The 19833-nt window shown below is 49.2% G+C and overlaps 1 protein-coding gene across 1 annotated transcript in view; it reads right to left on the minus strand.

Moving 5' to 3' along the window:
• ALK (ALK receptor tyrosine kinase) overlaps positions 1-19833 on the minus strand; it is a 679865-nt gene that overhangs the window by 40014 nt on the left and 620018 nt on the right. Inside the window, exons 12-13 of the mRNA XM_058682930.1 lie at positions 16786-16948; positions 6170-6320 (exon numbers count right to left, since the gene is read on the minus strand). Coding sequence (XP_058538913.1) covers positions 6170-6320; positions 16786-16948 — 314 coding nt within the window. The remainder of the gene's footprint in view (positions 1-6169; positions 6321-16785; positions 16949-19833) is intronic.

A 19833-nucleotide genomic window follows, 5' to 3' on the forward strand; every position in this document is an offset into this window, starting at 1 on the left:
ATCAAGGAGGCCTGCCTGTAGGAGGTGGTGTTTAGTTGGGCCTCCAAGCATAGGGAGATTTAAAACAGAATGGGGAAAGGGCATTCCAGGGGAAGAGAGCAGCATGAGCCCAGAGAGAAGGAGGTGAGGGGGGGCGGGCAGATTTGAGGAAACGCACAAAGAGTCTCTTTGGCTCAGAGAAGTCCACCTTAGGATCCTCTGGACTCTGAAGGGGGAATGGCCAAGGCCCTAGGTGGGGAGATAGTGCAGAGGAAGTGTAAATGTGAGTGGGTAAGGAAATACAACTGGACAGTCAGACAATGGCCAGAAGCCTTGAATCCAACCAGACTTCATTCTCTAGGCAGCGGTGAGCCCTTGAAATAAATTTTTGAGAAGTTGCCATTTTGAAGTATCATGGGAAGAGAACACAACAGTGTGAGGCCAGGCTCAGATTTTACTCCCAGTCCATCTGCAGGAAAATCATTTCTCCATTTTGGACATGTCTTTCCTCCCATCTAATGTCCCACTTCTTGTCTCCAGAAATCCTCTGGCACGGCTCTAAATGGAGCTCTCTGTATTCATCCTGGAGAACAGGGTGTGACCCCAGGAATCAGCAGACACCCCTGGGGGACCATGGAGGAGGTGCTCCACCTCTCCGACCTCCAGGTGTGGGATGGGAATACAGACACTGCAGGCATCTTTACTGAGGGTGGTACAGACAGGTGTCTGGGATAGCATGTCACAAGTTAGGGACCGAATAAATGGCTGTTGTTATTTTATATAGATGTACTCTGGGCCTGCACGTGGTCCTGGTGTGGGCCCAGGCATCTGGGAGTCCCTGGGGATGTGCAGGAAATCCCTGTGGCCCAGGATCCTGGAATCCCTGAATAAAGAGGGTAGTGCTTCAGGAACAGCCAGCCGGCTCGTCAGGCACAGCAGCTAAGAAGAACACTCCAAACATCCACCCAACTTCAGGGGAAAATGGCTTTCCTTTCACTTATTAGAAACAAGGCCAATAAAACATCACATTTCCATTGAATGCTGCTGTGTAACCAGCCAGTGGACGTGGCAATTCATCTTGAGCCACTCCTTATGCTAAAGCACTCAGGGGTGCCGGCAATGAGTACTAGAGAAATTTCCAGATAAATAGCCAAGATGCAATTTGTTTTATGGCATTTTGGATTTAATGATGGAAATAATTTGATATTTTTTAAAGTGGATTTAGTGTGGGTGGAAGCTTCTGAATTGCTGTTGTCGAGAGCTGACATTTCTCCTGTGTGTGTGCAGTGCTGTCCAGGTGGGGGATGGTGGGGGGAGGGCTGCTAACTGCCGCCTGGGGTGGACATGAGATGTCAGGGCATGCCGTGAGGGCTAAGCCCGGGGGGCAGCGGACCCAAAGGTGGGCTGTCTGCTGGGCAGAGCAGAGCACAAAATACGGGGTCCAATCCGGCTTCTTGACTGGCTCTGTTGGAGATTTGCTGAGCCACATTGGGTGAAGCATCTCACCTCCCTGGCTCTGCTTCCTCCAGTGTAAATTGAGGGGCTGCCCAGTATGAACGAGTGGTGCTAAGAAGGTCCATGCCCTCAGACCCTACTTTCTTCCTCCTCTCTGCCCAGCAGCAGTGAGGCCTCAATTCCTTGGGAATGCCTTCTTCCTGTGAACAGAATCTGCAGAGGGCTGGAGATTGCAGGAGTGGGAAGGAGGGAACCATTGGGCTAGTGGATGACCTTTAGTCTAACCAGAGCTGAGACTCTCGCCCATCCCCCGTTGCCCGTGGGCATCTTCTTTAAATTGCATGGGCTGTGAAGAAGGGTGGATTCTCAGCCTGCCTCTTGCTGGACCCAGCAGCAGCATTTGGCGGACTTGCTCAAGTCTCCATGATAGACTTTTTCACCTGACCTCCAGGAGACCACACCCTCTGGAATCTCCTCTGACCTCCATGGCTTGTTCCCCTCAGCCTCCTCTGCTCTTCTATTCTTTAACCTCTTAATGTTGGGGGGTCCCCGGGGATCAGTCTTTGGTCTTCTTCTTAATCAGTACTGCTCCTTAGTCACTCATCCTGGCTCAATTTTATGCTGACTTCTCCCAAATTTCTATCTCTACTCTAGACCTCACTCCTCGAGTCCAGTGGCCCATCTCCATTGGCTACTGGAAGTCTCCACCTGGCTGTCCACCAGACCTCTCCTAACCTTGCCCCCAATCTCCTTCCACAGCATTCCCGGCTCAGGTGACAGCAGCTCCCTCCTTCCTGTGGCTCAGGTGCAATTCTTGGAGTCGTCCTTGATCCTTTTTCTGTCTCAGTTCTTCATCTAGTTGGGCAGGAAATCCCTTTTGATTTTGCATTCCAAATATGCCCAGAATTCAGCTACTGTTGACATCTTTGTCCAAGCCATCATCATCTCTTGCCCAGACTAATGTAGTAAGCACTGAATTTATCATGCTGACTCTTCCCTTGGGCCCAAGTGGACTATTCAGTCTATGGCCAGGGTGAGTCTTACAACAGGCAAATCACAGCAGCTCCTTATCCCACCTTATTCCCACCCATAGGCTCCAAACCCTCCTGCGGCTTAAAAATGTCCTTATGGTGGCCTGATCACTTCATCTCTCACCTACTCTCCCTCTTGCTCCCCCAACTCACCCTGGTTATTTTGGGAGCACACCAGGCACACTCCCACCTCAAGGACCTGGCTTCTGCTTGGCTGGTGCCCCCAGATATTTTCCTGGTTCCATCCTTTTCAGGACTCTGCTCAGCTGTCATTTGTCCAATAGGCTTCCCTCGACCACCCTATGTATAATTGCAACCTGTCCCACACACCTGACTCTTTTTACCCTACTTCTGTTCACTGAAACACTCTCACTTCTGGGTGTTCTGACTGACTGATGTTTACTAGCCATTGTTCATCCCTCCTCCCCCAACGGAAATGTTAGCTCCTTCAGGGCAAAGATCTTTCTTTGTTCATGGATATATATCAAGTTGCTAGAGCAGTGCCTGGCACAGAGAAGGTATTCGATAGATATTTGCTGAATACATGTGAATGAACTGGGGACTGTCTGGGTGTGGGCTGATGCCTCACAATATTTGCCTTGCGAGTGATGGTAGTTGTGACATTTAAAATTTAGACCTGTGGTTTTGCTGACTTGGGGACACCTGGCAAATGTCTGGACACATTTCTGATTGTCAGCACTGAGGGGATGCTACTGGCATCAGGTGGGTAGAAGCCAGAGATACTGCTCAAGAGCCTACAGTGCCCATCACAACAAAGACCTGTTTGCTCCAAAATGTCAATAGTGCTGATGTTGAGAGACCCATGCCACCAGATCTGGTGGTCATGCCACCAGATGAGGCTTGGGAGGAACTGGAGAAGCAGGAGCTGAGGGGGTTTCCAGCGGCCAGAGCCCATCCCAGGCTCAAGTGTAGCCATGCACAAAGGAAGAACGACTCCACACAGGTGTGCTATTGCACCAGGAAAGCTGCCAAACCCTGCAGTTTAATTCTTAGAGTGCACTCCATTCTTGAGAGGATCCTCTCTAGGCACCATGTTTCTGCCTGGAGGGGACTGGAGATTGAGTTAGTGCTGTGAATGAAGGTCTTTCTTTCTCTCTCTCCCAGTGACTCCTGTGATGTGGAGCCAAAGGGAAGCCCCAGGACTAACCCCACCCCTTGTTCCTACGATGCCTGGCCCCACCAGCAGAGGGGGCTGCCCTCCGTCCCTGGCTGAGAATGGGCTTCTTCAGAGCTCTTCTTGTGGTTTCACAAAGTTTGAGAGCAAGTAGGTTGATTAATACAATGATAAAGTGCAGCAACCCTGAGGAGCAAGTAGATTACAATTGAATTAAAAAAAAAAAGGACTTGGTCCTGTGAAAAGACATAACTGATTACAATCCAATCAAGTAAAAGTCCCTTGCAGAAGTCAATGCAATCTTTCTGCTTAGATGAAAGAATTACATTAGCACTCAATACATTCCTGTGGAAATTACAGCAGCCTGTAATTTAATGACTTAATATATTGTATCAGGTTGGAAAGTCCTGATTATAGTTGCTAAATAAAAGTTGGAGTCCAGACATTTCTCATGCACAAGATTGCACCTGCTAAGCCTCCTCCTGTTGCTTTGTTTTAACTCTGAAAGGTGGGGGTGGGGATGGGTGTTGTGCTTTACTCCTCGCTCCCAGCCTGCGGCCCAGCTTTTAGGAGTCTTGAGTTTGTTTTGTGGAATTGTACACCTTTCTGTGTAGTCCCTGTTCCCACATCTGTCCCCCAAGGCTACTCTTGAATAAGTTCTTACAGAAGGGGCCCTGGGTCCTGGGCACTAGAACTCTGCTCCCTGCCTTGGCCCCACCCTGGGCAGAAGCCGTGCTTCAGGTGAGCACCTAAGGTCAGTACCTAATGGTGCTGAGTTCCCGCCAGGAGAGCCGGCATCACCAGGCTCCTGTCTCCGCCAACACAGACAAGAGGCAAACACCTGGCGTGCTGGACTCTGCATGGTTGCTCCTTTGTTAGGCTTCAGGGTCTCCTTCTTCTGGCAATTTTAGAACACTGTTGGCTTTCTTAAGTTCTGCTATTGGAGAGCTCCCTGTTTGACAGGTGGATACTGCAATGGGGTCAGAAACCAGAGTGACAGGCTGTTTCTGGGACTACAGAGGATGGCAGTCTGGCTTGTTAGATGACAGGCTCTAAGTGGGGAAAAGGAAAAGGGCATAGAAACCGAGTCCCAGGTGGGGCGCCTGGGTGGCGCAGTCGGTTAAGCGTCCGACTTCAGCCAGGTCACGATCTTGCGGTCTGTGAGTTCGAGCCCCGCGTCGGGCTCTGGGCTGATGGCTCGGAGCCTGGAGCCTGTTTCCGATTCTGTGTCTCCCTCTCTCTCTGCCCCTCCCCCGCTCATGCTCTGTCTCTCTCTGTCCCAAAAATAAAAAAAAAAAAAAAAAAAAAAAAAAAAAAGAAACCGAGTCCCAGGCAAGCACAGGGCACAGCACAAACAAGAGCCAGAGCCTCTACTCTGTGCTGTATTACGAGTGGCTTTGGAAAAGTCCCTTCACCTCTGTGGTCTCCATTTCCTCATCTGTAAATTGGGGAGAGTGGACTGCATGGTGTTCTAGCTCTGATTCTAGGCTTTAATTTTTCTTTTTCAGTTTTAATCACCCAGATAATAAACATTACATGAATACATTCTTTTTGTGATATCAGACATCACTAGTAAAGCAACCCCAACTCTAGTCTCCTCCTCAGAAGCAACCACTGTCTGGGGTGCCTGGGTGGCTCAGTTGGTTAAGCTACTGACTTCGGCTCTAGGTCATGATCTCGCAGTTTGTGAGTTCGAGCCCTGCGTCGGGCTCTGTGCTGACAGCTCAGAGCCTGGAGCCTACTTCAGATTCTATGTCTCCCCCTTTCTCTATGCCTCCCCTGCTCACACTCTGCGTCTCTCTTCTCTCAATAATAAATAAACATTTAAAAAAATTAAAAAAAAAAGGAAGCAACCACTGTTATCTGTATCTTTTGGAAATTTCCCTATGCATTTATGTACAATTATGTGGCTATGAATCTGTTATTTAGAGCTGAGCAGAAAATGTTTAAACTGGTATTTTCCTGGGGTGCCTGGGTGGCTCAGTCAGTTAAGCATCCAACTCTTGGTTATGGCTCAGGTCATGATCTCATGGTTTATGAGTTCGAGCCCCATGTTGGGCTCCATGATGACAGTGCTGAGCTTGCTTGGGATTCTCTCTCTTTCCCTCTCTCTGCCCCTCCACTGCTTGCTCTCTATCTCTCTCTCAAAATACATAAATAAACTTAAAAAAATTTAAACTGGTATTTTCCAGTTTTATAATAATGGGCTAAAGACGTTGGTGTCTGTCCTAGCAAGAAAGTTTAGGAAAAGGGCTTCAACTTGTAGTCTGCTGAGAACAACCATTTGCCCATTCAAGTTGGATCCAGCTTTTTAGTTTTAAGGGTTCCTTTTGAAATCCATGCCTCAGTCTTAGTTCCTGTGGGGAGGTGAAACCCCAACAGCCATACTGCCTACTTTCTTATGTACCCCAATGGGCCAGGAAATGGAGGGGCATTTGCAGGCAGAACAAGGGCTGAGTCCTGCCATCTTTGAATATGAGCCCCCAGAAGGAAAGAGTCTAGATGCCCTGTGAGGGCGTGCCCAGGTCCTGGTGAGTGTGAAGGAGAGGTCCCCACTCTGGACACTTACGCTGGGACAGGCGTCTTCCCCCTGTTGTCCGACCAGGATATACAGCGTGTCGCCCTTCTCCAGGTTGAAGATGCCCAGCACAGACACGCCGTGGGACCGCATCATGGTGTTCTTCCCGCCTTTCCCGCCAGCAGCTCCGTAGCCCGAGATGCTGCAACAGAGCAGAGCACATGAAGACTGACTCCTTTCCTTTGAACCCAGCAGGTTCCAGTGGGCTCAGTGCACCCCATCGTGGTCCTGATGGTTCTCTCCCACATCATCAGGCCATGAGGTCAGCAAGGAGGGATCCTCTCCCCATGGTCAGAAGAGGACAGTCAAGTTTAGAGAGGGATAGGGAATTGCCTCATTCACAGAGGTAAGAAGGTAAAGAACTAATAACGGGTACAAAAGAGAAAGAAAGGGAGGAGAGAGGGAAGACAGGTAGAGTCTGTTCTAATGTGGGGTGTTGGGGGGATGATTTCCTGAATGTCTGGGATTTCCCATTATGGTTTCTCTCCCTGTCCAAGATCAAAGGACTCATGTGACCTTAGACAAGTGACTTAACTGTCCTGTTCCACATCTGTAAAATAGGGCTAGTAAGAGGACCTACCTTTTAGCCCATGTGTGTGTGAGGAGTAAAGGAATTAAGACAAGCAGCCATAGAATTGTGTCTGATACATAATAAGCATTTATTATAATAGTGGTTATTACATATTATTATATTATACGATATATATGATTATAACTTATATATTATTATTATTATTAATGGTGAAAGTAGTAGTAATCGACTTCATACACAGTTTTAAAGTTTCCTCACCGGGTCTAGACACAAGTAAGTTCCACATGGAATGAGTGAGGTGAGCAGTGTTTCTGAGAGCAGACTGTTTATTCCCATCCTACTAGCAACTCTTTCTAGAGCAATGTGTGGGCAGAAAACAAACAACCAATCATGAGAAATAAAAACAGAGTAGGGGGGAGGTGTGGCGGGATTATTTCTGCTGCCTCTTAGGTTGTTGAGATGAAGTCAAACAAGGATGGGAGAAAAAGAACTCAGTTGGTGACCCTTACCAGGAAAGCAGCATGTCTGGAAGACAGCTACACACTAGCTACAAATGCCTCCCCAGAGATCATCTGCCAGGGAAAGGGACGGGGGAGGTTTTCATGTCCCTGTGCATTCAGATCTGAGGTCCTTTATGAAAAGCGTTCAGGAAGAGATGCAAGGCAGTTTTGTACGTGTGCACACACAGTGGCTTTCGCCACCTGCAATTCTAGGAAATGTTCCATGTTCCAAGCAGGTGAAGGGTCTCCTGAGGGCTCTCCTAAGGCAGAGCTAAGCCCTGTTCTGCAGAGAGAAGCCTGGAGGGCTGGCTGATTGCTAATGTGGCAGGTGAAGGACTAAGGTCTCCGTGGAATGCCACTGTGGGTCGCCAGGCACTGAGAGTAGTTCACTGAAAACTGATGTGGCTTAGGGCTGTGTGCATAAGGGGAGATGGGAGATGGGAGATGGGCTCCAGGCCCTCCTGGGGCTTAACAAAGAAACTAGAGAGACAGGCCTAGTTATGAGAAGAGAAGTCCCACCATAAAGGTGGCTATATCAGGGAGGCCAAGTGGAGGGACCAGAAGACTCTGAGTTCTATGAACAGAGTGGACTATTTCCTAGCTGTGTATCCTCTTAGAGTCCTAGCCTCTTCTGTAGTCAAAGAACCATATCTGTCTTTCTCATATGTTTTCACTCTTATGTGGATCCTGAGAAACTTAACAGAAGACCATGGGGGAGGGGAAGGGGTAAAAAAAAGTTACAGAGAAGGAAGGAGGCAAACCATAAGAGACTTTTAAAAACTGAGAATAAACTGAGGATTGATGGGGGTGAGAGGGAGGGGAAAGTGGGTGATGGGCATTGAGGAGGGCACCTGTTTGGATGAGCACTGGGTGTTGTATGAAAACCAATCTGACAATAAATTTCATATTAAAAAAAAAAAGAACCCTATCTTCTTTTCTAAACTCACAGGATAGAGGGGAGGTTAACATCAAAAAGAGATAATGGGTAAAAGCATTGAGAAAGTGGCAAATCTCTGCACAAAGTCAGGGCAATCAGGTGTTCTGAGCCTGAAAAGGGAGACAGGACTGTGACAGGCATTGTAGTAGTGGCATGCTCTGGTGGCACTGGGGGTGGCCGAGATGACTGACGGGCAGGACTCTCAGACAAGCAGAAACAGGTGGAGGGTGGGAGTCAGGTGGAAGCGAAGTGAATGGAAATGAAGAGGCAGGAAAACCTATGGAATGTGTGGCTGTAGCAGGGTGGCTGGGGTGGGGAAGGAAGAGGATGTAGGTCTGCAGAGGGATGTAGTGTTAATTCCTGAACATCCCACAAGGTGGCAGGCATGAATGCACATGACTCCCCCTGCACCCCCCACCCCCCCCCCCCGCCCCAGCCCATAACCATAAATAGTAGCTGTTAGTAATTCATTTGACAGACGAGGACACCGAGGTTCAGAGGGATTAAGTAACTCATCTGAGGCTACACAGCCGGTCAGTGGCAGACCCTTGTCCAAACCCCCACATTTCCCCTCGAAGAGGCCATTTCCTCTCTGACATGCTGCTGTAAGGCTTCTGTGGATACACAGGGAGGGTGGCCTGAGAAGCTACTGGCCCATCCTTGCTCCTGACTCATTAGAAATAAAGACGGTGGCAAGGACAATTAAAAGGCTGAGGGGAAAGGAAGGCTTATTGATGAGAGGAAAGCAGCAGAAAATTCTTTAGCCCAGAGAAGGGAAGCCTGGGGCAGGGGTGGGTGGCAGTGGGGTTCCAGAGACGGTCTGTGTAGAATGTAGGGATAGCATGTGGTTAGGCCCCTCTCCTCAGTCCTGCCAGCTACTCCGTGTTTCGGGGCTTTGCCAGGTTGCAGGAGAAAATCCTGTCAACCTGAAGGTGTGGTTTGCTTGGAAAACTGCTGCTGGAGACAGAGACCTCATCCTGCCCACTTGTGCTGTGGCTGAGAGGTAAGTGGTACCCTGTGCATCCCATCCTGCCTTGTTTGCATACCATTTGCATAAATCTGCATTCATTATGAATCATTCTGAACTCTTGCACATGTATAAATTTAGCCAAATTATTATATTTTAGAAGTCGTTTGTTCCTGACTCACTTTCCCTCCCTAGCCCTTCTTCCCTATTTCTCCTACCCCACCCCCCCCCGCCCACCATTATGGACTTTAGCCCCTTCTAGGCCTTGACCTAGCTCTTGGAAATTAGGTGGGATGCAAAGAGGCCTGAGTTCTGAGGCACATGCTGGGCATTCTGCGGGCTGTGTGACTCGGGGCAAGCTGGTTAACCTCCCAGAGCCTCAACTCCCCACCAAGGAATAAAATGAGGACAAGGACCCCTGCCCTCATGAGGAGAAGTGGTGGGTTTGAAGAGACCACACACTGATGCCAAGTGCAAGGTAGGACTCGGGGCTGGGGTCAGTTCTCCAGAGTAGACAGTAGAGCCTGGCAACTGGCAACTGGCCATCAGCAGCCAGATTTCATTTTCCTGTTGCTGGCCTCAGCCCCACAACTCCACCCTGGATTAGGGACTGGATTAAAGCCAGGGGAGCAGGCGACAGCCTGCCTGGACTAATTGTAGGAGAAGGGGCACCTCCCTCGTCAACCCTCTGAGTCCTGAAGTCCCACCGTAGAGCTGCCCTCCTTTGGAAGCTTCGAGTTGCTGCTACGTACAATGCTCATCTCCTCTGGAGTGGGCTGTGCCACAGCAAGAATGCAGATAGACCTGGATCCAAATCCAAGCTGTTAGTCAATGCCAGGAGTGGGTGAGGTGCCCCTTCCTGGGTGCTGACCCTGCACTTGGCCGACCCTTACATTTTGTGTCTGAGGCACCTTGACTACCTCTCCTGGCCCTGCCAGCATTACTCACTGGCTGTGTGACTTTTGGGCAGGCTACTGACATTTTTTGAGCTCCACTTTTCATATCCACAAAAGAGAGGTACCTACCTTGCAATGTTGTTGTTTGAATTAAATGACATAATGCCCATAAGGGACCCAATTCAGTGCCTGGAGGGTAGTCAGCAAGCACCAAATAGCAGCTGCTGTTCTGATGCATCCCTGTGGGTGAGCCTGTCTACTCCTCTTCTGGGGGTGACTTCTGGGAGGTGGAAGCAAGTGAATGAATGAGGCCCTGATTTCTGGAGAATAGGCCAATAGGTGGAGGAGGCTGTGGCCACAGGGATCTGGGGTCAAGGCTATCCAGTTTCACCCAGGGAACCAGTGGGGGCACAGGCAGCCTTGACGATTCTAAAGACCCCCGAGTCATATGAATCATGTCACACAAACTTGTGCCAGAATAATAACCTCAGCCTGACTCTCCAAAGCTTGCCCCCCACTCTGATTCCTTGTAAACAATTTATTTTTGATGGTTGACAAACGACAACAAATTAATATACCTGCCACTCAAGTGGGGAAAATGACTTGCAGTGATTCCAATTTACTGGAAATTACGAGATACTGTTCTTGACGAGCTGATGCTGTAATTTTTTTGTTTTTCCTCATCTAAATCCATGCCCCCTGGTCAGAATGGATGTTTATTGGGTTTGCGTTTTGTATTATTGACTGTGAACCATTGTTACCTGATGTAATTGAGTTGTGAATCTTTTTAAAATAAAGAATCAGCAGCAAATCAAAGTGGCTGCCTGCCGGATCCCGAAACGAAAGCATGGCTAGTGTGCAGTATGATGGCCTGTCAGCCGCCACGCATCCGTGGGGACGCTGGAGGTTGACCGACGGAGGGAGTGAGTGAACCTGCTTGGAGATACATGAAGCACCTCATTCCTCTCCTGAACCCCACTCTCTGCTCTGCCTCTACTTCCTAGAGGGACCTTGGGTGAGTCCCTCTCTTCTTTGAGTCTTGAAATCAGGGTAGTAAGATCTGCCTTGCCCATCCCAGCCCACAGGCTTATCGTGAGGGCACAGGAGGCATGGGAGTGTGTACGAGGCTTGGTCAGTGGAAAATTCCTGCTTACATGCATAGTTGCATTATCTAGATGGGTCATTTGAGCCATCAGGAGACACCCCTGGGGGTAAGGGGTGAGTTGTGGAGGCACGTGCTTCTTGCAGCCCCAGTTTTTTTCTGGATCGCACCAGTGAGCAAGGCTGATGGTGCACCCTTCCTGACCAGTGCAGCCCTAAGCACCTGGGAATATCAGAGCTAGAGGGGAGCCCAGTAACCTCTCTCTAAAACCCTGCCCGCCACCCCCCCGCTACAGATAGAGCCACTGCAGAGAAGGGAAAGCACACTTTCAAGGTCACATGGTGTCAGTGGCAGAATTTGGACCCAAACACCATTCTGCCTGCAGCCCATCAATCGTTGTGCAATCTCCCTGCCTCTGACTTTCCCTGCTCTGTGCTCTCCATGGCGATGGCTATCTGCACAATTACTCTGGCAATTGATCATGCCTGTGACTCTCTCCTACAGTTGTCTAGGACTGTATTGGCACTGTGGACTGTTAATTTCACTTTTGTGCCCTGCAGTCTTTGCAAAGATGGTGAGGCTCCAGTGTCTCAGTCCTCTCTGCAAGTCCTGCAGCGCCTATTCAGTGGCCGGCACGCAGTAGGAGCCCCATGGCTCAGTACCCGGCATGCAGTAGGAGCCCCATGGCTCAGTACCCGGCATGCAGTAGGAGCCCCATGGCTCAGTGGCTGGCACACAGTAGGAGCCCCGTGGCTGCTTGTGGATTGGGTTGAATGATAGTGTCATCCAGCTGCACACTCTGGTCCCTGGAGCCAGGTGAGGAAATGCGTGTCAGTGATGGAGACCACGAGGAACAGCTGTGGCCCAGGTCAGCTGGCAGGATTTGCTGGCTCCAGCTGGGGTCCGGGACCTCTTGTACATTATGTCTGAGGAACAAGTGAACCATGAGAGAACTGCCATCGGGAGCTGTGGGCCGTGCTTGACAAATGTTTTTATAAATGATCTGTGTGTGGGGGGTGGTGGGGCAGGGGGAAGGCTGAGGGCTGGGGAGAAAGGTGAACTCTAGAGAAGCAGGGAGGAAGGCAGAGGGGAGAAAAAGAGGGACAGACAGGAGAGGAAGGCAGGAAGAGTGAGAGGTGGCTGCCGACATCTACTGATGTGTGGGGTACGTCCCACAAAGAGTCAAAGTCCCTAGCAGTCTGTCTCCACTCCATGGTGAGGCTGAGGTTCTCCCCACCCCAGCATCCATGATCTTTTTGTGCCCCACATTGGCCGCCACCCCCACGGGCACACTCTAGACATGGTCACTCAGAGCTGTGACCCAGAAATCTCCCTTAATCAGGTGACACTCTCCCTATTACCCTAATCCTTGCCTGTCCTTCTCAGCCAAGCTCCTCGAGGTGGTAGCTGTCACTCGCTGTCCTGCCTCCTCAGCCCCCAGGCATGGCAGTCATCCTGGGTCCCGCCTCCTCACCGAGTCGAGCAGTCACGCTGAGTCCACCTCCCAAATACTTGTTGGCCCCGGGGGGCCCCTCCATGTGCACCTCTCTGCCCCAGCCTAGCTCTTCAGGACTCAACCCAGCTGCCTTCCATCTGCTATCGCCGCCTCCAGGCTCGCTTCTCTCTCAAGCTGGCGCCAGAGGGAGCTAACGGCATTTGGGACGCGAGGCTCCAGCCTAGGGGCTCCTTCCTCCCCTCTTCTCTGTGGACAAGTCTACCACCTGCGAGACTGCCCTCAAGCTGTCTCCCCGGGGAAGCCATTCTTGAACTCAGGCCCTTCCCGGGCCTCTGATAGCAGCGCCCGATGAAGCCTCCATGCAGTACTTTCTACATCACACCGAAATGCTTTTTTCTGTGTCCGACACCCCCATTGGCTGGGGTTCCTCTTAGGCAGGGAGTGGATCATGTGCACCTTTATATACTTTGTGTCAGGCACGGCGTCCTAATATGGGCTGAATGCGGTCCACTGAGACTTGCGAATTACGAGGGGGAACAGGTCTGGACACAAGGACATATGTCCTTGGGGGGAGTGAGACCATCTCTGTTTTGACAGAGGAAATGGCAAATCCAGAGAAAGGGGAAGTCCAAGGCAGGAAAGCAGCGGGGTGGGGGAGATGAGGATTTAGGGGTTGTCCCCGAAAGCCCCTCCCCACCAAGCCTGCTCTTTTCTTCTCCCCAGCCTCTTCTTCCTCTCCCTTTTCGTGGTGGTGGGCAAAGGAGTAGAGGGTGGGAGACGGGCCCAGGATAACTGACCGGTTAAGAGTAGGGGACACGTTTACCTGTGTGCATCCCTGAGGAAGCCCCAGGCAATGATGGCCCCACCTTGGCATAACAGTAGGTGCATTTAGCTCTCTTTCCTTCACCTCTCTGATCAGTAGTAAAGAAGCAGCTGGAACGATAATAGTGGCGGGTCTCAGGTAGCAGCCAGATAGCACTCGCTGAGCGCTCACACTCTTCCAGGAATAGGGGAAGATCATAAGAAATGCTCTCACACTTTCTCACCTTTTTCTCATCTCTCTTGATGTGTTTTTCTCACTAGAGGAACTGTACTTACTAAACAAGAATTAGTTAACATGGAGAAAATGTCCTCCAGAAAGAGGGTACCTGAATTTTCCACATGGATATTCTGATGTGGGGACATTTTGATGTGGGCTAAAAAGCAAATCATTAAATGGTCTGTTCCTTTGATACTCAGTTATATGATCAATATACATTACCGTCCAAGCCCTGAGCCTCATCCAGGGTCAAGGTGAGAAATATCTATTATAGCCTTTAAAGGATTAAAAACCCCCCAAGGATTCAACAACAACAACAACAAAACCCCGAAGTTTTCCGGGTTTTGATTTTTCCCTTTTTGATGTGGTGCTATCTCAGGCCAGTCTTAAAAAGTCCTACAGATCAGAATGTCCCCTTTGCCAATTTGGACACTTTGACGTATCCGGCTTGAATAGCAAGATGGCTCCTTGTACACGTTTCCAGTGAGTGTTCCCCAGGCAACGCTGGGGGCTGCGGGCTAGTCTCAATATTCCAGAGAGAAATGGGAAGAGTTGCCGGATTTGGGCTGGGATTATATCCAGTGCACTGTGGCAATACTGTGGAAATTCATGCAGATCAGAAACCTGGCTAGACTTAGATGTGGTTGTGATTTATTAAAAAAAAAAAAAAGAAAAAGAAAAAGAAAAAGGGAAAAAATAAGTATAGTTTGTCTTCCGGGCAAAATCTTTCAAAACATGGGGCCCATCTGAAGAAGTCAGAAAAAAGTCTTTGGAAACAGAGAAGTTAGGAAGTACTCTCTGTGGGACCAATCTGTTGCCGGAACATTATGCCACTGCCTGCTGCCTGACATTATCACTGCTCCAGCCGGTTTCTCTGCCGACAGGCCAGGGAGCACCTAGCATGAGCAGGCATCGTGCGAGGCACTTGTACATAATCTGTGCAACCAGCTGGGCAAGTGTTAGCAACCTCCAGCCCCTGCCTTTTACAGATAGGGAAAAGGAGTCTCAAGAGGTTAAATAACTTGCCCATATTTGGAGGTGGGTCTGATTCATACTGTCTCAGGGGGAAATGCAGCCCAAGAGTAACACCTTACTTACATGGTGCCTCTTATTTGTGGATCTTTGTGGGAGGGGCAGTAAGGGACTTTCAGCCAGTCTGGTTTGGGAGCTACCCTGGACAGTGATGGGACAGTGGGTCTCAGTGGGGGTTTACTGTTGAGGTCTCTGCCTTACAGCTCCTGTGCTTTCCTCTTCACATTGCTTTTTATACAGGGAGAGCTGCACCGAGGGCTGGGCTGGCCAATACCCCTTCAGGCAGGGTGGGGGGAGGGAGGAGGGCTCCCCTCCCAGGCTTTCATTTCCAGAGGCTTCCTGGAGGTGGGTGGTGCATGACTGCCATGCCTACTTCCCTTTCTTGTTTTCTCTGTCCCCCTGCATGCTTCTCAGAGTCCCTGTGTGACTTTTAGTGGAAAGAACACACCGACTTTGAGCCCGAGGGCCTTGGGTTTAAATTCCAGTTCCGTCACTGATTATGTGGCCTGAGATCTGTTGCAAAGTGGCTGACTCCAGTTTCCTTTTATGGAAACAAGGGAATATCACTAATAATAATGACATCTGCCGCACCGCTAAAAGGAGGAATACCTGGTAGGTCCTCAGCAAGCATTCATCTCTGTCTCTCTGGGACAGGGGGTGACCCATGAAACCTCAGCCGGGCAGGAAGGAGAGGTCTGGCCTGCTCAGCATGGCCAGTCCAGGGGTGGTTGAGTGTCTTTGACCATTTACTGGGGATGTGTAGGACCTAGAACAGCTAATCTGATTGCAGCCAAACCTTGTTATTGCATTCCTGCCCAGAATGTCATTTAAAAAGCACTTAGGGCTCTCCCTGAAATGCATTTACACTGAGATCCCAGGGGTGGGGCCGCACAGAAAACAGGGCAACTTGAGAAGCCTCTTTCCTTCCCAGGGGGCTGAGGATGTGTTGGGGGGTGGGGGTGGGGCTGAGGAAGTGGAAAGAGACCTCACTCCCCACTGTGTTTGGCCTCTGGGGCATTTGCACCAACAATGTCATTATCATGATGCTTCCTGTTTAAGCCTGCCGTTTGCTGTGGAAGGAGCCTCAGTAAGTCTGTGCCTCAGAAGGCTGGGGTTGGAGGTGATATCCAGACTGTGTGTCTGTGGGGACGCTCCTGACATTCTGAGCCTCGGTTTCCTCATTTGTAAAATGAAGACTGCAGCACTGGCCTTGTCCACAGAGCTGAGTGAGGACTACACTCAAGGGTTTAACCTAACTCAGTCATTCCCAGGGGCCGTATCAGCATTACCTGGGAACGTGTTAGAAACTCATATTCTCAATGGATGAATGAATGAACACAATGAGTACGATGAATACCGTTTATGTCTCCCTTCCCAACCTGGATCCAATAAGTGTCAACATCTTGTCACATTTGCTTCATTAATATAAAAATGTTTAGCACAAAAATTTTCTTAAAATTTGTATTTTTGGACCCCACTTTAGACCTACAAAATCAGACCTTCTCCACGTGGGGCTAGTAACCTGCATCAGCCAGTCATTCAGCCATTTCGATGGTCGAGAACTACTGGTCTGAGCCTTGCTGGCCGTCAGCTTCACCTATTAGCCAAGTGGCCCACTGGAGTCAGGTCTCCCTCCAGCCTGGCCTCGCTCTAGTGGAATACCATGCAGTTGGGGTAGGTGTGGGACAAGAGTTTGAGGACCGCTGTTTTACTTGCAAACCGTGAAGGCCCAGGAAAGGAGGTTTAAGGATAAGAGCATCATCTTTCATGTACATGGTATGTTTGTTTCCCAGACATTTTACATGCACTGCCTCATGTGAATGGCATCCAGTAATATTCAAAGAATCCACTATAATTTCAATTATTAGTAATAAAGATAAGGAATGTTCTGAAGCTAGCTCATGCATGTATATCATCTCCATAAATAGTCTGTGGGCTCCTTGAAGACAGAGAACACATCTTTGTTGCCATATCCCATTATCCCCCATCTCCCCATCTCTAGTCCTTATATCCCTCAATGGGCCAGAGTCTGTGGCCTCCGAGTCTTGTGTGCTCAGGCACCCCACAGCATGCAACCACAGGCAGGACCCCCATCATTTTCAGGAGGGTAGATCTGCCCCTTGGCTTCCCCCACCGCCATACATACCTGTAGGTGTCGGTGGCTGGCACCTTCCAGGTCTGGATGCCCTTCAGGGGCCCCTCGCTTCCCACCACCACGCTCAGGTTGGAATTCCGGTAGGCGTTGTTACACTGGGCCTGTGTGGGGCCATGGGGCCCACTGGCCCCGCACGTGGTGAACAGCCAGTGAACTGCAGCACAAGAGGAAAGGGAATCACTCACTTGGCCTGGCCCTCCCTCCTCCTTGGGCTTCCCTGGGTTGCCTCTGAGCTGTCCGCTCCATTGCCCCAAACCCATGTTCCAAGATGGCACCAGGATCAAGGCAAGAAACACTGATCAGCCATTCAAACTGGAAACTTCTCTTGAGGATCTACTATGTGCCAGGCCCTGGGTCAGATATGAGGGGATAGACACAGAGCTGACTGATCTGGGCTTAAGAAGCTTACAGTCTAGGGGCATCTGGGTGGCTCAGTTGATCAAGTGTCCAACTCTTGATCTCGGCTCAGGTCATGGTCTCATGGTTCGTGGGATAGAGCCCCACAACGGACTCTGTGCTGGGATTCTCTCTCTCCCTCTGTCTCTGCTCTTCCCCCACTTGCCTTCTCTCTCTCTCAAAACAAATAAACTTGAAAAAAAAGAAGCTTATAGCCTACTAAGGGACACTAAAAGGGATGCAACTATCTACAACACAGGATAGTAAGAAAAAAAAAGGCCCTCTGAGAGTTCGGCTAACTGCACTGTGGGAGTTCTGAGGAGGGAGAGAAGACTCTTTTGAGGTGAGTCAGGCATGGGCAGTGGCTGGGCCCTTCCCAATTTCTCACCAAGTTGGGCATGGCGCTAGGCAAATCACAGGTGCTCAATCTATGCTATTGTAACTGCATCTAACCTACTCCCAAAGGTTGGACACATGCATGTAGAATCCCCTTAGCTTGGAGAAGCTCAAAAGAATAAACTGGAGGTAGAATCAGCTCCATAGCCCTCTGTTCCCCATTGGCCAAGCACCCAGGACAGTGGCTTTGTCCATCTGTCAGGCCCCCAGTGAGGCTCAGCCTCCTTATTTATAACCAAGTTAGGTTTGTAAACACAGTGAAAGCGTCTTCCAGGCTCTCTATGTAACAGAAAGTATAAAAAATGGGAAACAGATCACATTTCTCTCCAGTGCATGCTCTCCTTTTCAGAGCCCCTCACCACCACTTCCGGGTGCTGTGTCTCCAGAGCACCCAGTGTCCTTAGGTGGCCTTCTAGGGGTGGCTCAGGATCACTTAGCACACCCCACCCCTCCTTTGAAACTTTCTATCTTTGAGCCAGGCTGGATCCTGAGGAATTGTAAGATTTCATATTGGCTACAATTCTAACATTTGTACAACCTATAAAAACTTCTTAAAAATGTGTTCTTGGTAAATTACTTTTACTTAAAATATAAAAATGTCATTATAAGACTGAAGAAATTATTTCCCTCTAAAGTGATTAAGTCAAATTCTACCTATAGAGAATTATTGAAAAATTAATTTGGTATACATACTTTCACTCACTAAAATGTTAAAGTGAAAAATTTTTTGAAGATTTTCAACTGATTTAATGATACAGAAATGAAAGCTTAGTTTGGGTTGCTAATTACAAGCAATCAGATTGAGATTGCACTGGGGAGTTTTGGTAATCTGAAAACTGGGCCAGTGTGGTGGGCTTTTGTGACACTGCCCTGGCCCCAAGGTCAGGAAATGGAAGTTCTAGTTGAGGTTCCAATGCATACAGCTAGTCAACACTGGGTATTCAACACTTTCTCCACTTTACTTTTTTCAAATAAAGGTGTTGATATCTATTTGGTTTTTGAAGGCCGATTTGGTTTCAAGGGCAAGAAGGTGATGAATCCATTCATGTTTGTGTGAATGGTTAATTGTTAATTTTCTTATCTTTTTATAATCTAAAGGAGTAACCTGTTATTTCAAAGAGCTAACTCTTTACTGAGGGCATTTAACAGAGCTCTCCTGGTCAATTGCCCTTTTACTCTCTCCAGCACCCAAATCCTAAGTGTGGGCTGTGTCCAAGGGGTGAAATGGATAAGGACATGGGTTTTGGGGCTCCCTTATAAATTACTGGTTGTGGGACCTTGACAGAGCTCCTTAGTCTGTAAAAGGGGCTGGATGGGCATGAGGATTAAAGGGAGCAAGGGATATTAAAGGTCTTTGTAAAGTGCCAAACTCTAAAAATATGAATTGTGTTAATGACTCCTGCCTATGCCTAAGGTAGGTGCTGTTCCTGACAATGGGAAATGTGGCCAGGGGAGTTTCCGTGAATATGGATGAATCCTCCACCAGCAGCACCTAGGGATTTAAACCCAGTGAGCTAAGGATGAGAATGTGAACAGGGAAAAAAAAGATAATCCTGGAAGGGGAATCACAAAATCCACTTGTCCTGTGATCTCCAGCTCCTTGAAGCCTGTTCTCAAATCCAGTCTGTGTCTGAGGCAAGCAGCCTAGATTTGGGGGCAGCATTCTCAATCTGGAGCAGAAGCATGACAGTTCATGCAGTTAATTCAGTCCTGGAAACGAAGTGTGTGTGTGTATGTGTGTGTGTGTGTGTGTGTGTGTGTGTGTGTGTGTGTGTGTGTGTGTGTTTTCTTTTTTCTGTTTTTTTCCCCCAGTTTATTTATTTATTTTGAGAGAGAGACAGAGCACATAGGCAGGGGAGGGGCAGAAAGAGAGGGAGAGAGAATTCCAAGTAGGCTCTGTGCTGTCAGAATGAAGCCTGCCTCTGGGCTTGATCTCACCAATCTTGAGATCATGGCCTGAGCCTAAATCAAGAGTCAGACACTTAAATGACTGAGGCACCCAGGCACCCCACTTTCTTCTGTTCTTAAGGGTGTGCTGAGGAAGAGAGCTAAAGGTATGGGCTTGGCACCATACCTGAGCATTTCCCCTTCAATGGGACCCACTTCTAACTTCCATCCAGGTTAAACTCTGTTCTAAATGTTCTGAGACATTCCCAGAAATGCTGGGCTTCTACTTCCTGACCAGATGGGGCATTTGGTGAGGTAGGGAGAGAAGCAAGGGCTTTGGGTCCAGATGGGCTAACTTTT

The sequence above is a fragment of the Neofelis nebulosa genome, chromosome 9 (assembly GCF_028018385.1).
Source record: "Neofelis nebulosa isolate mNeoNeb1 chromosome 9, mNeoNeb1.pri, whole genome shotgun sequence".
NCBI lineage: Eukaryota > Metazoa > Chordata > Mammalia > Carnivora > Felidae > Neofelis > Neofelis nebulosa.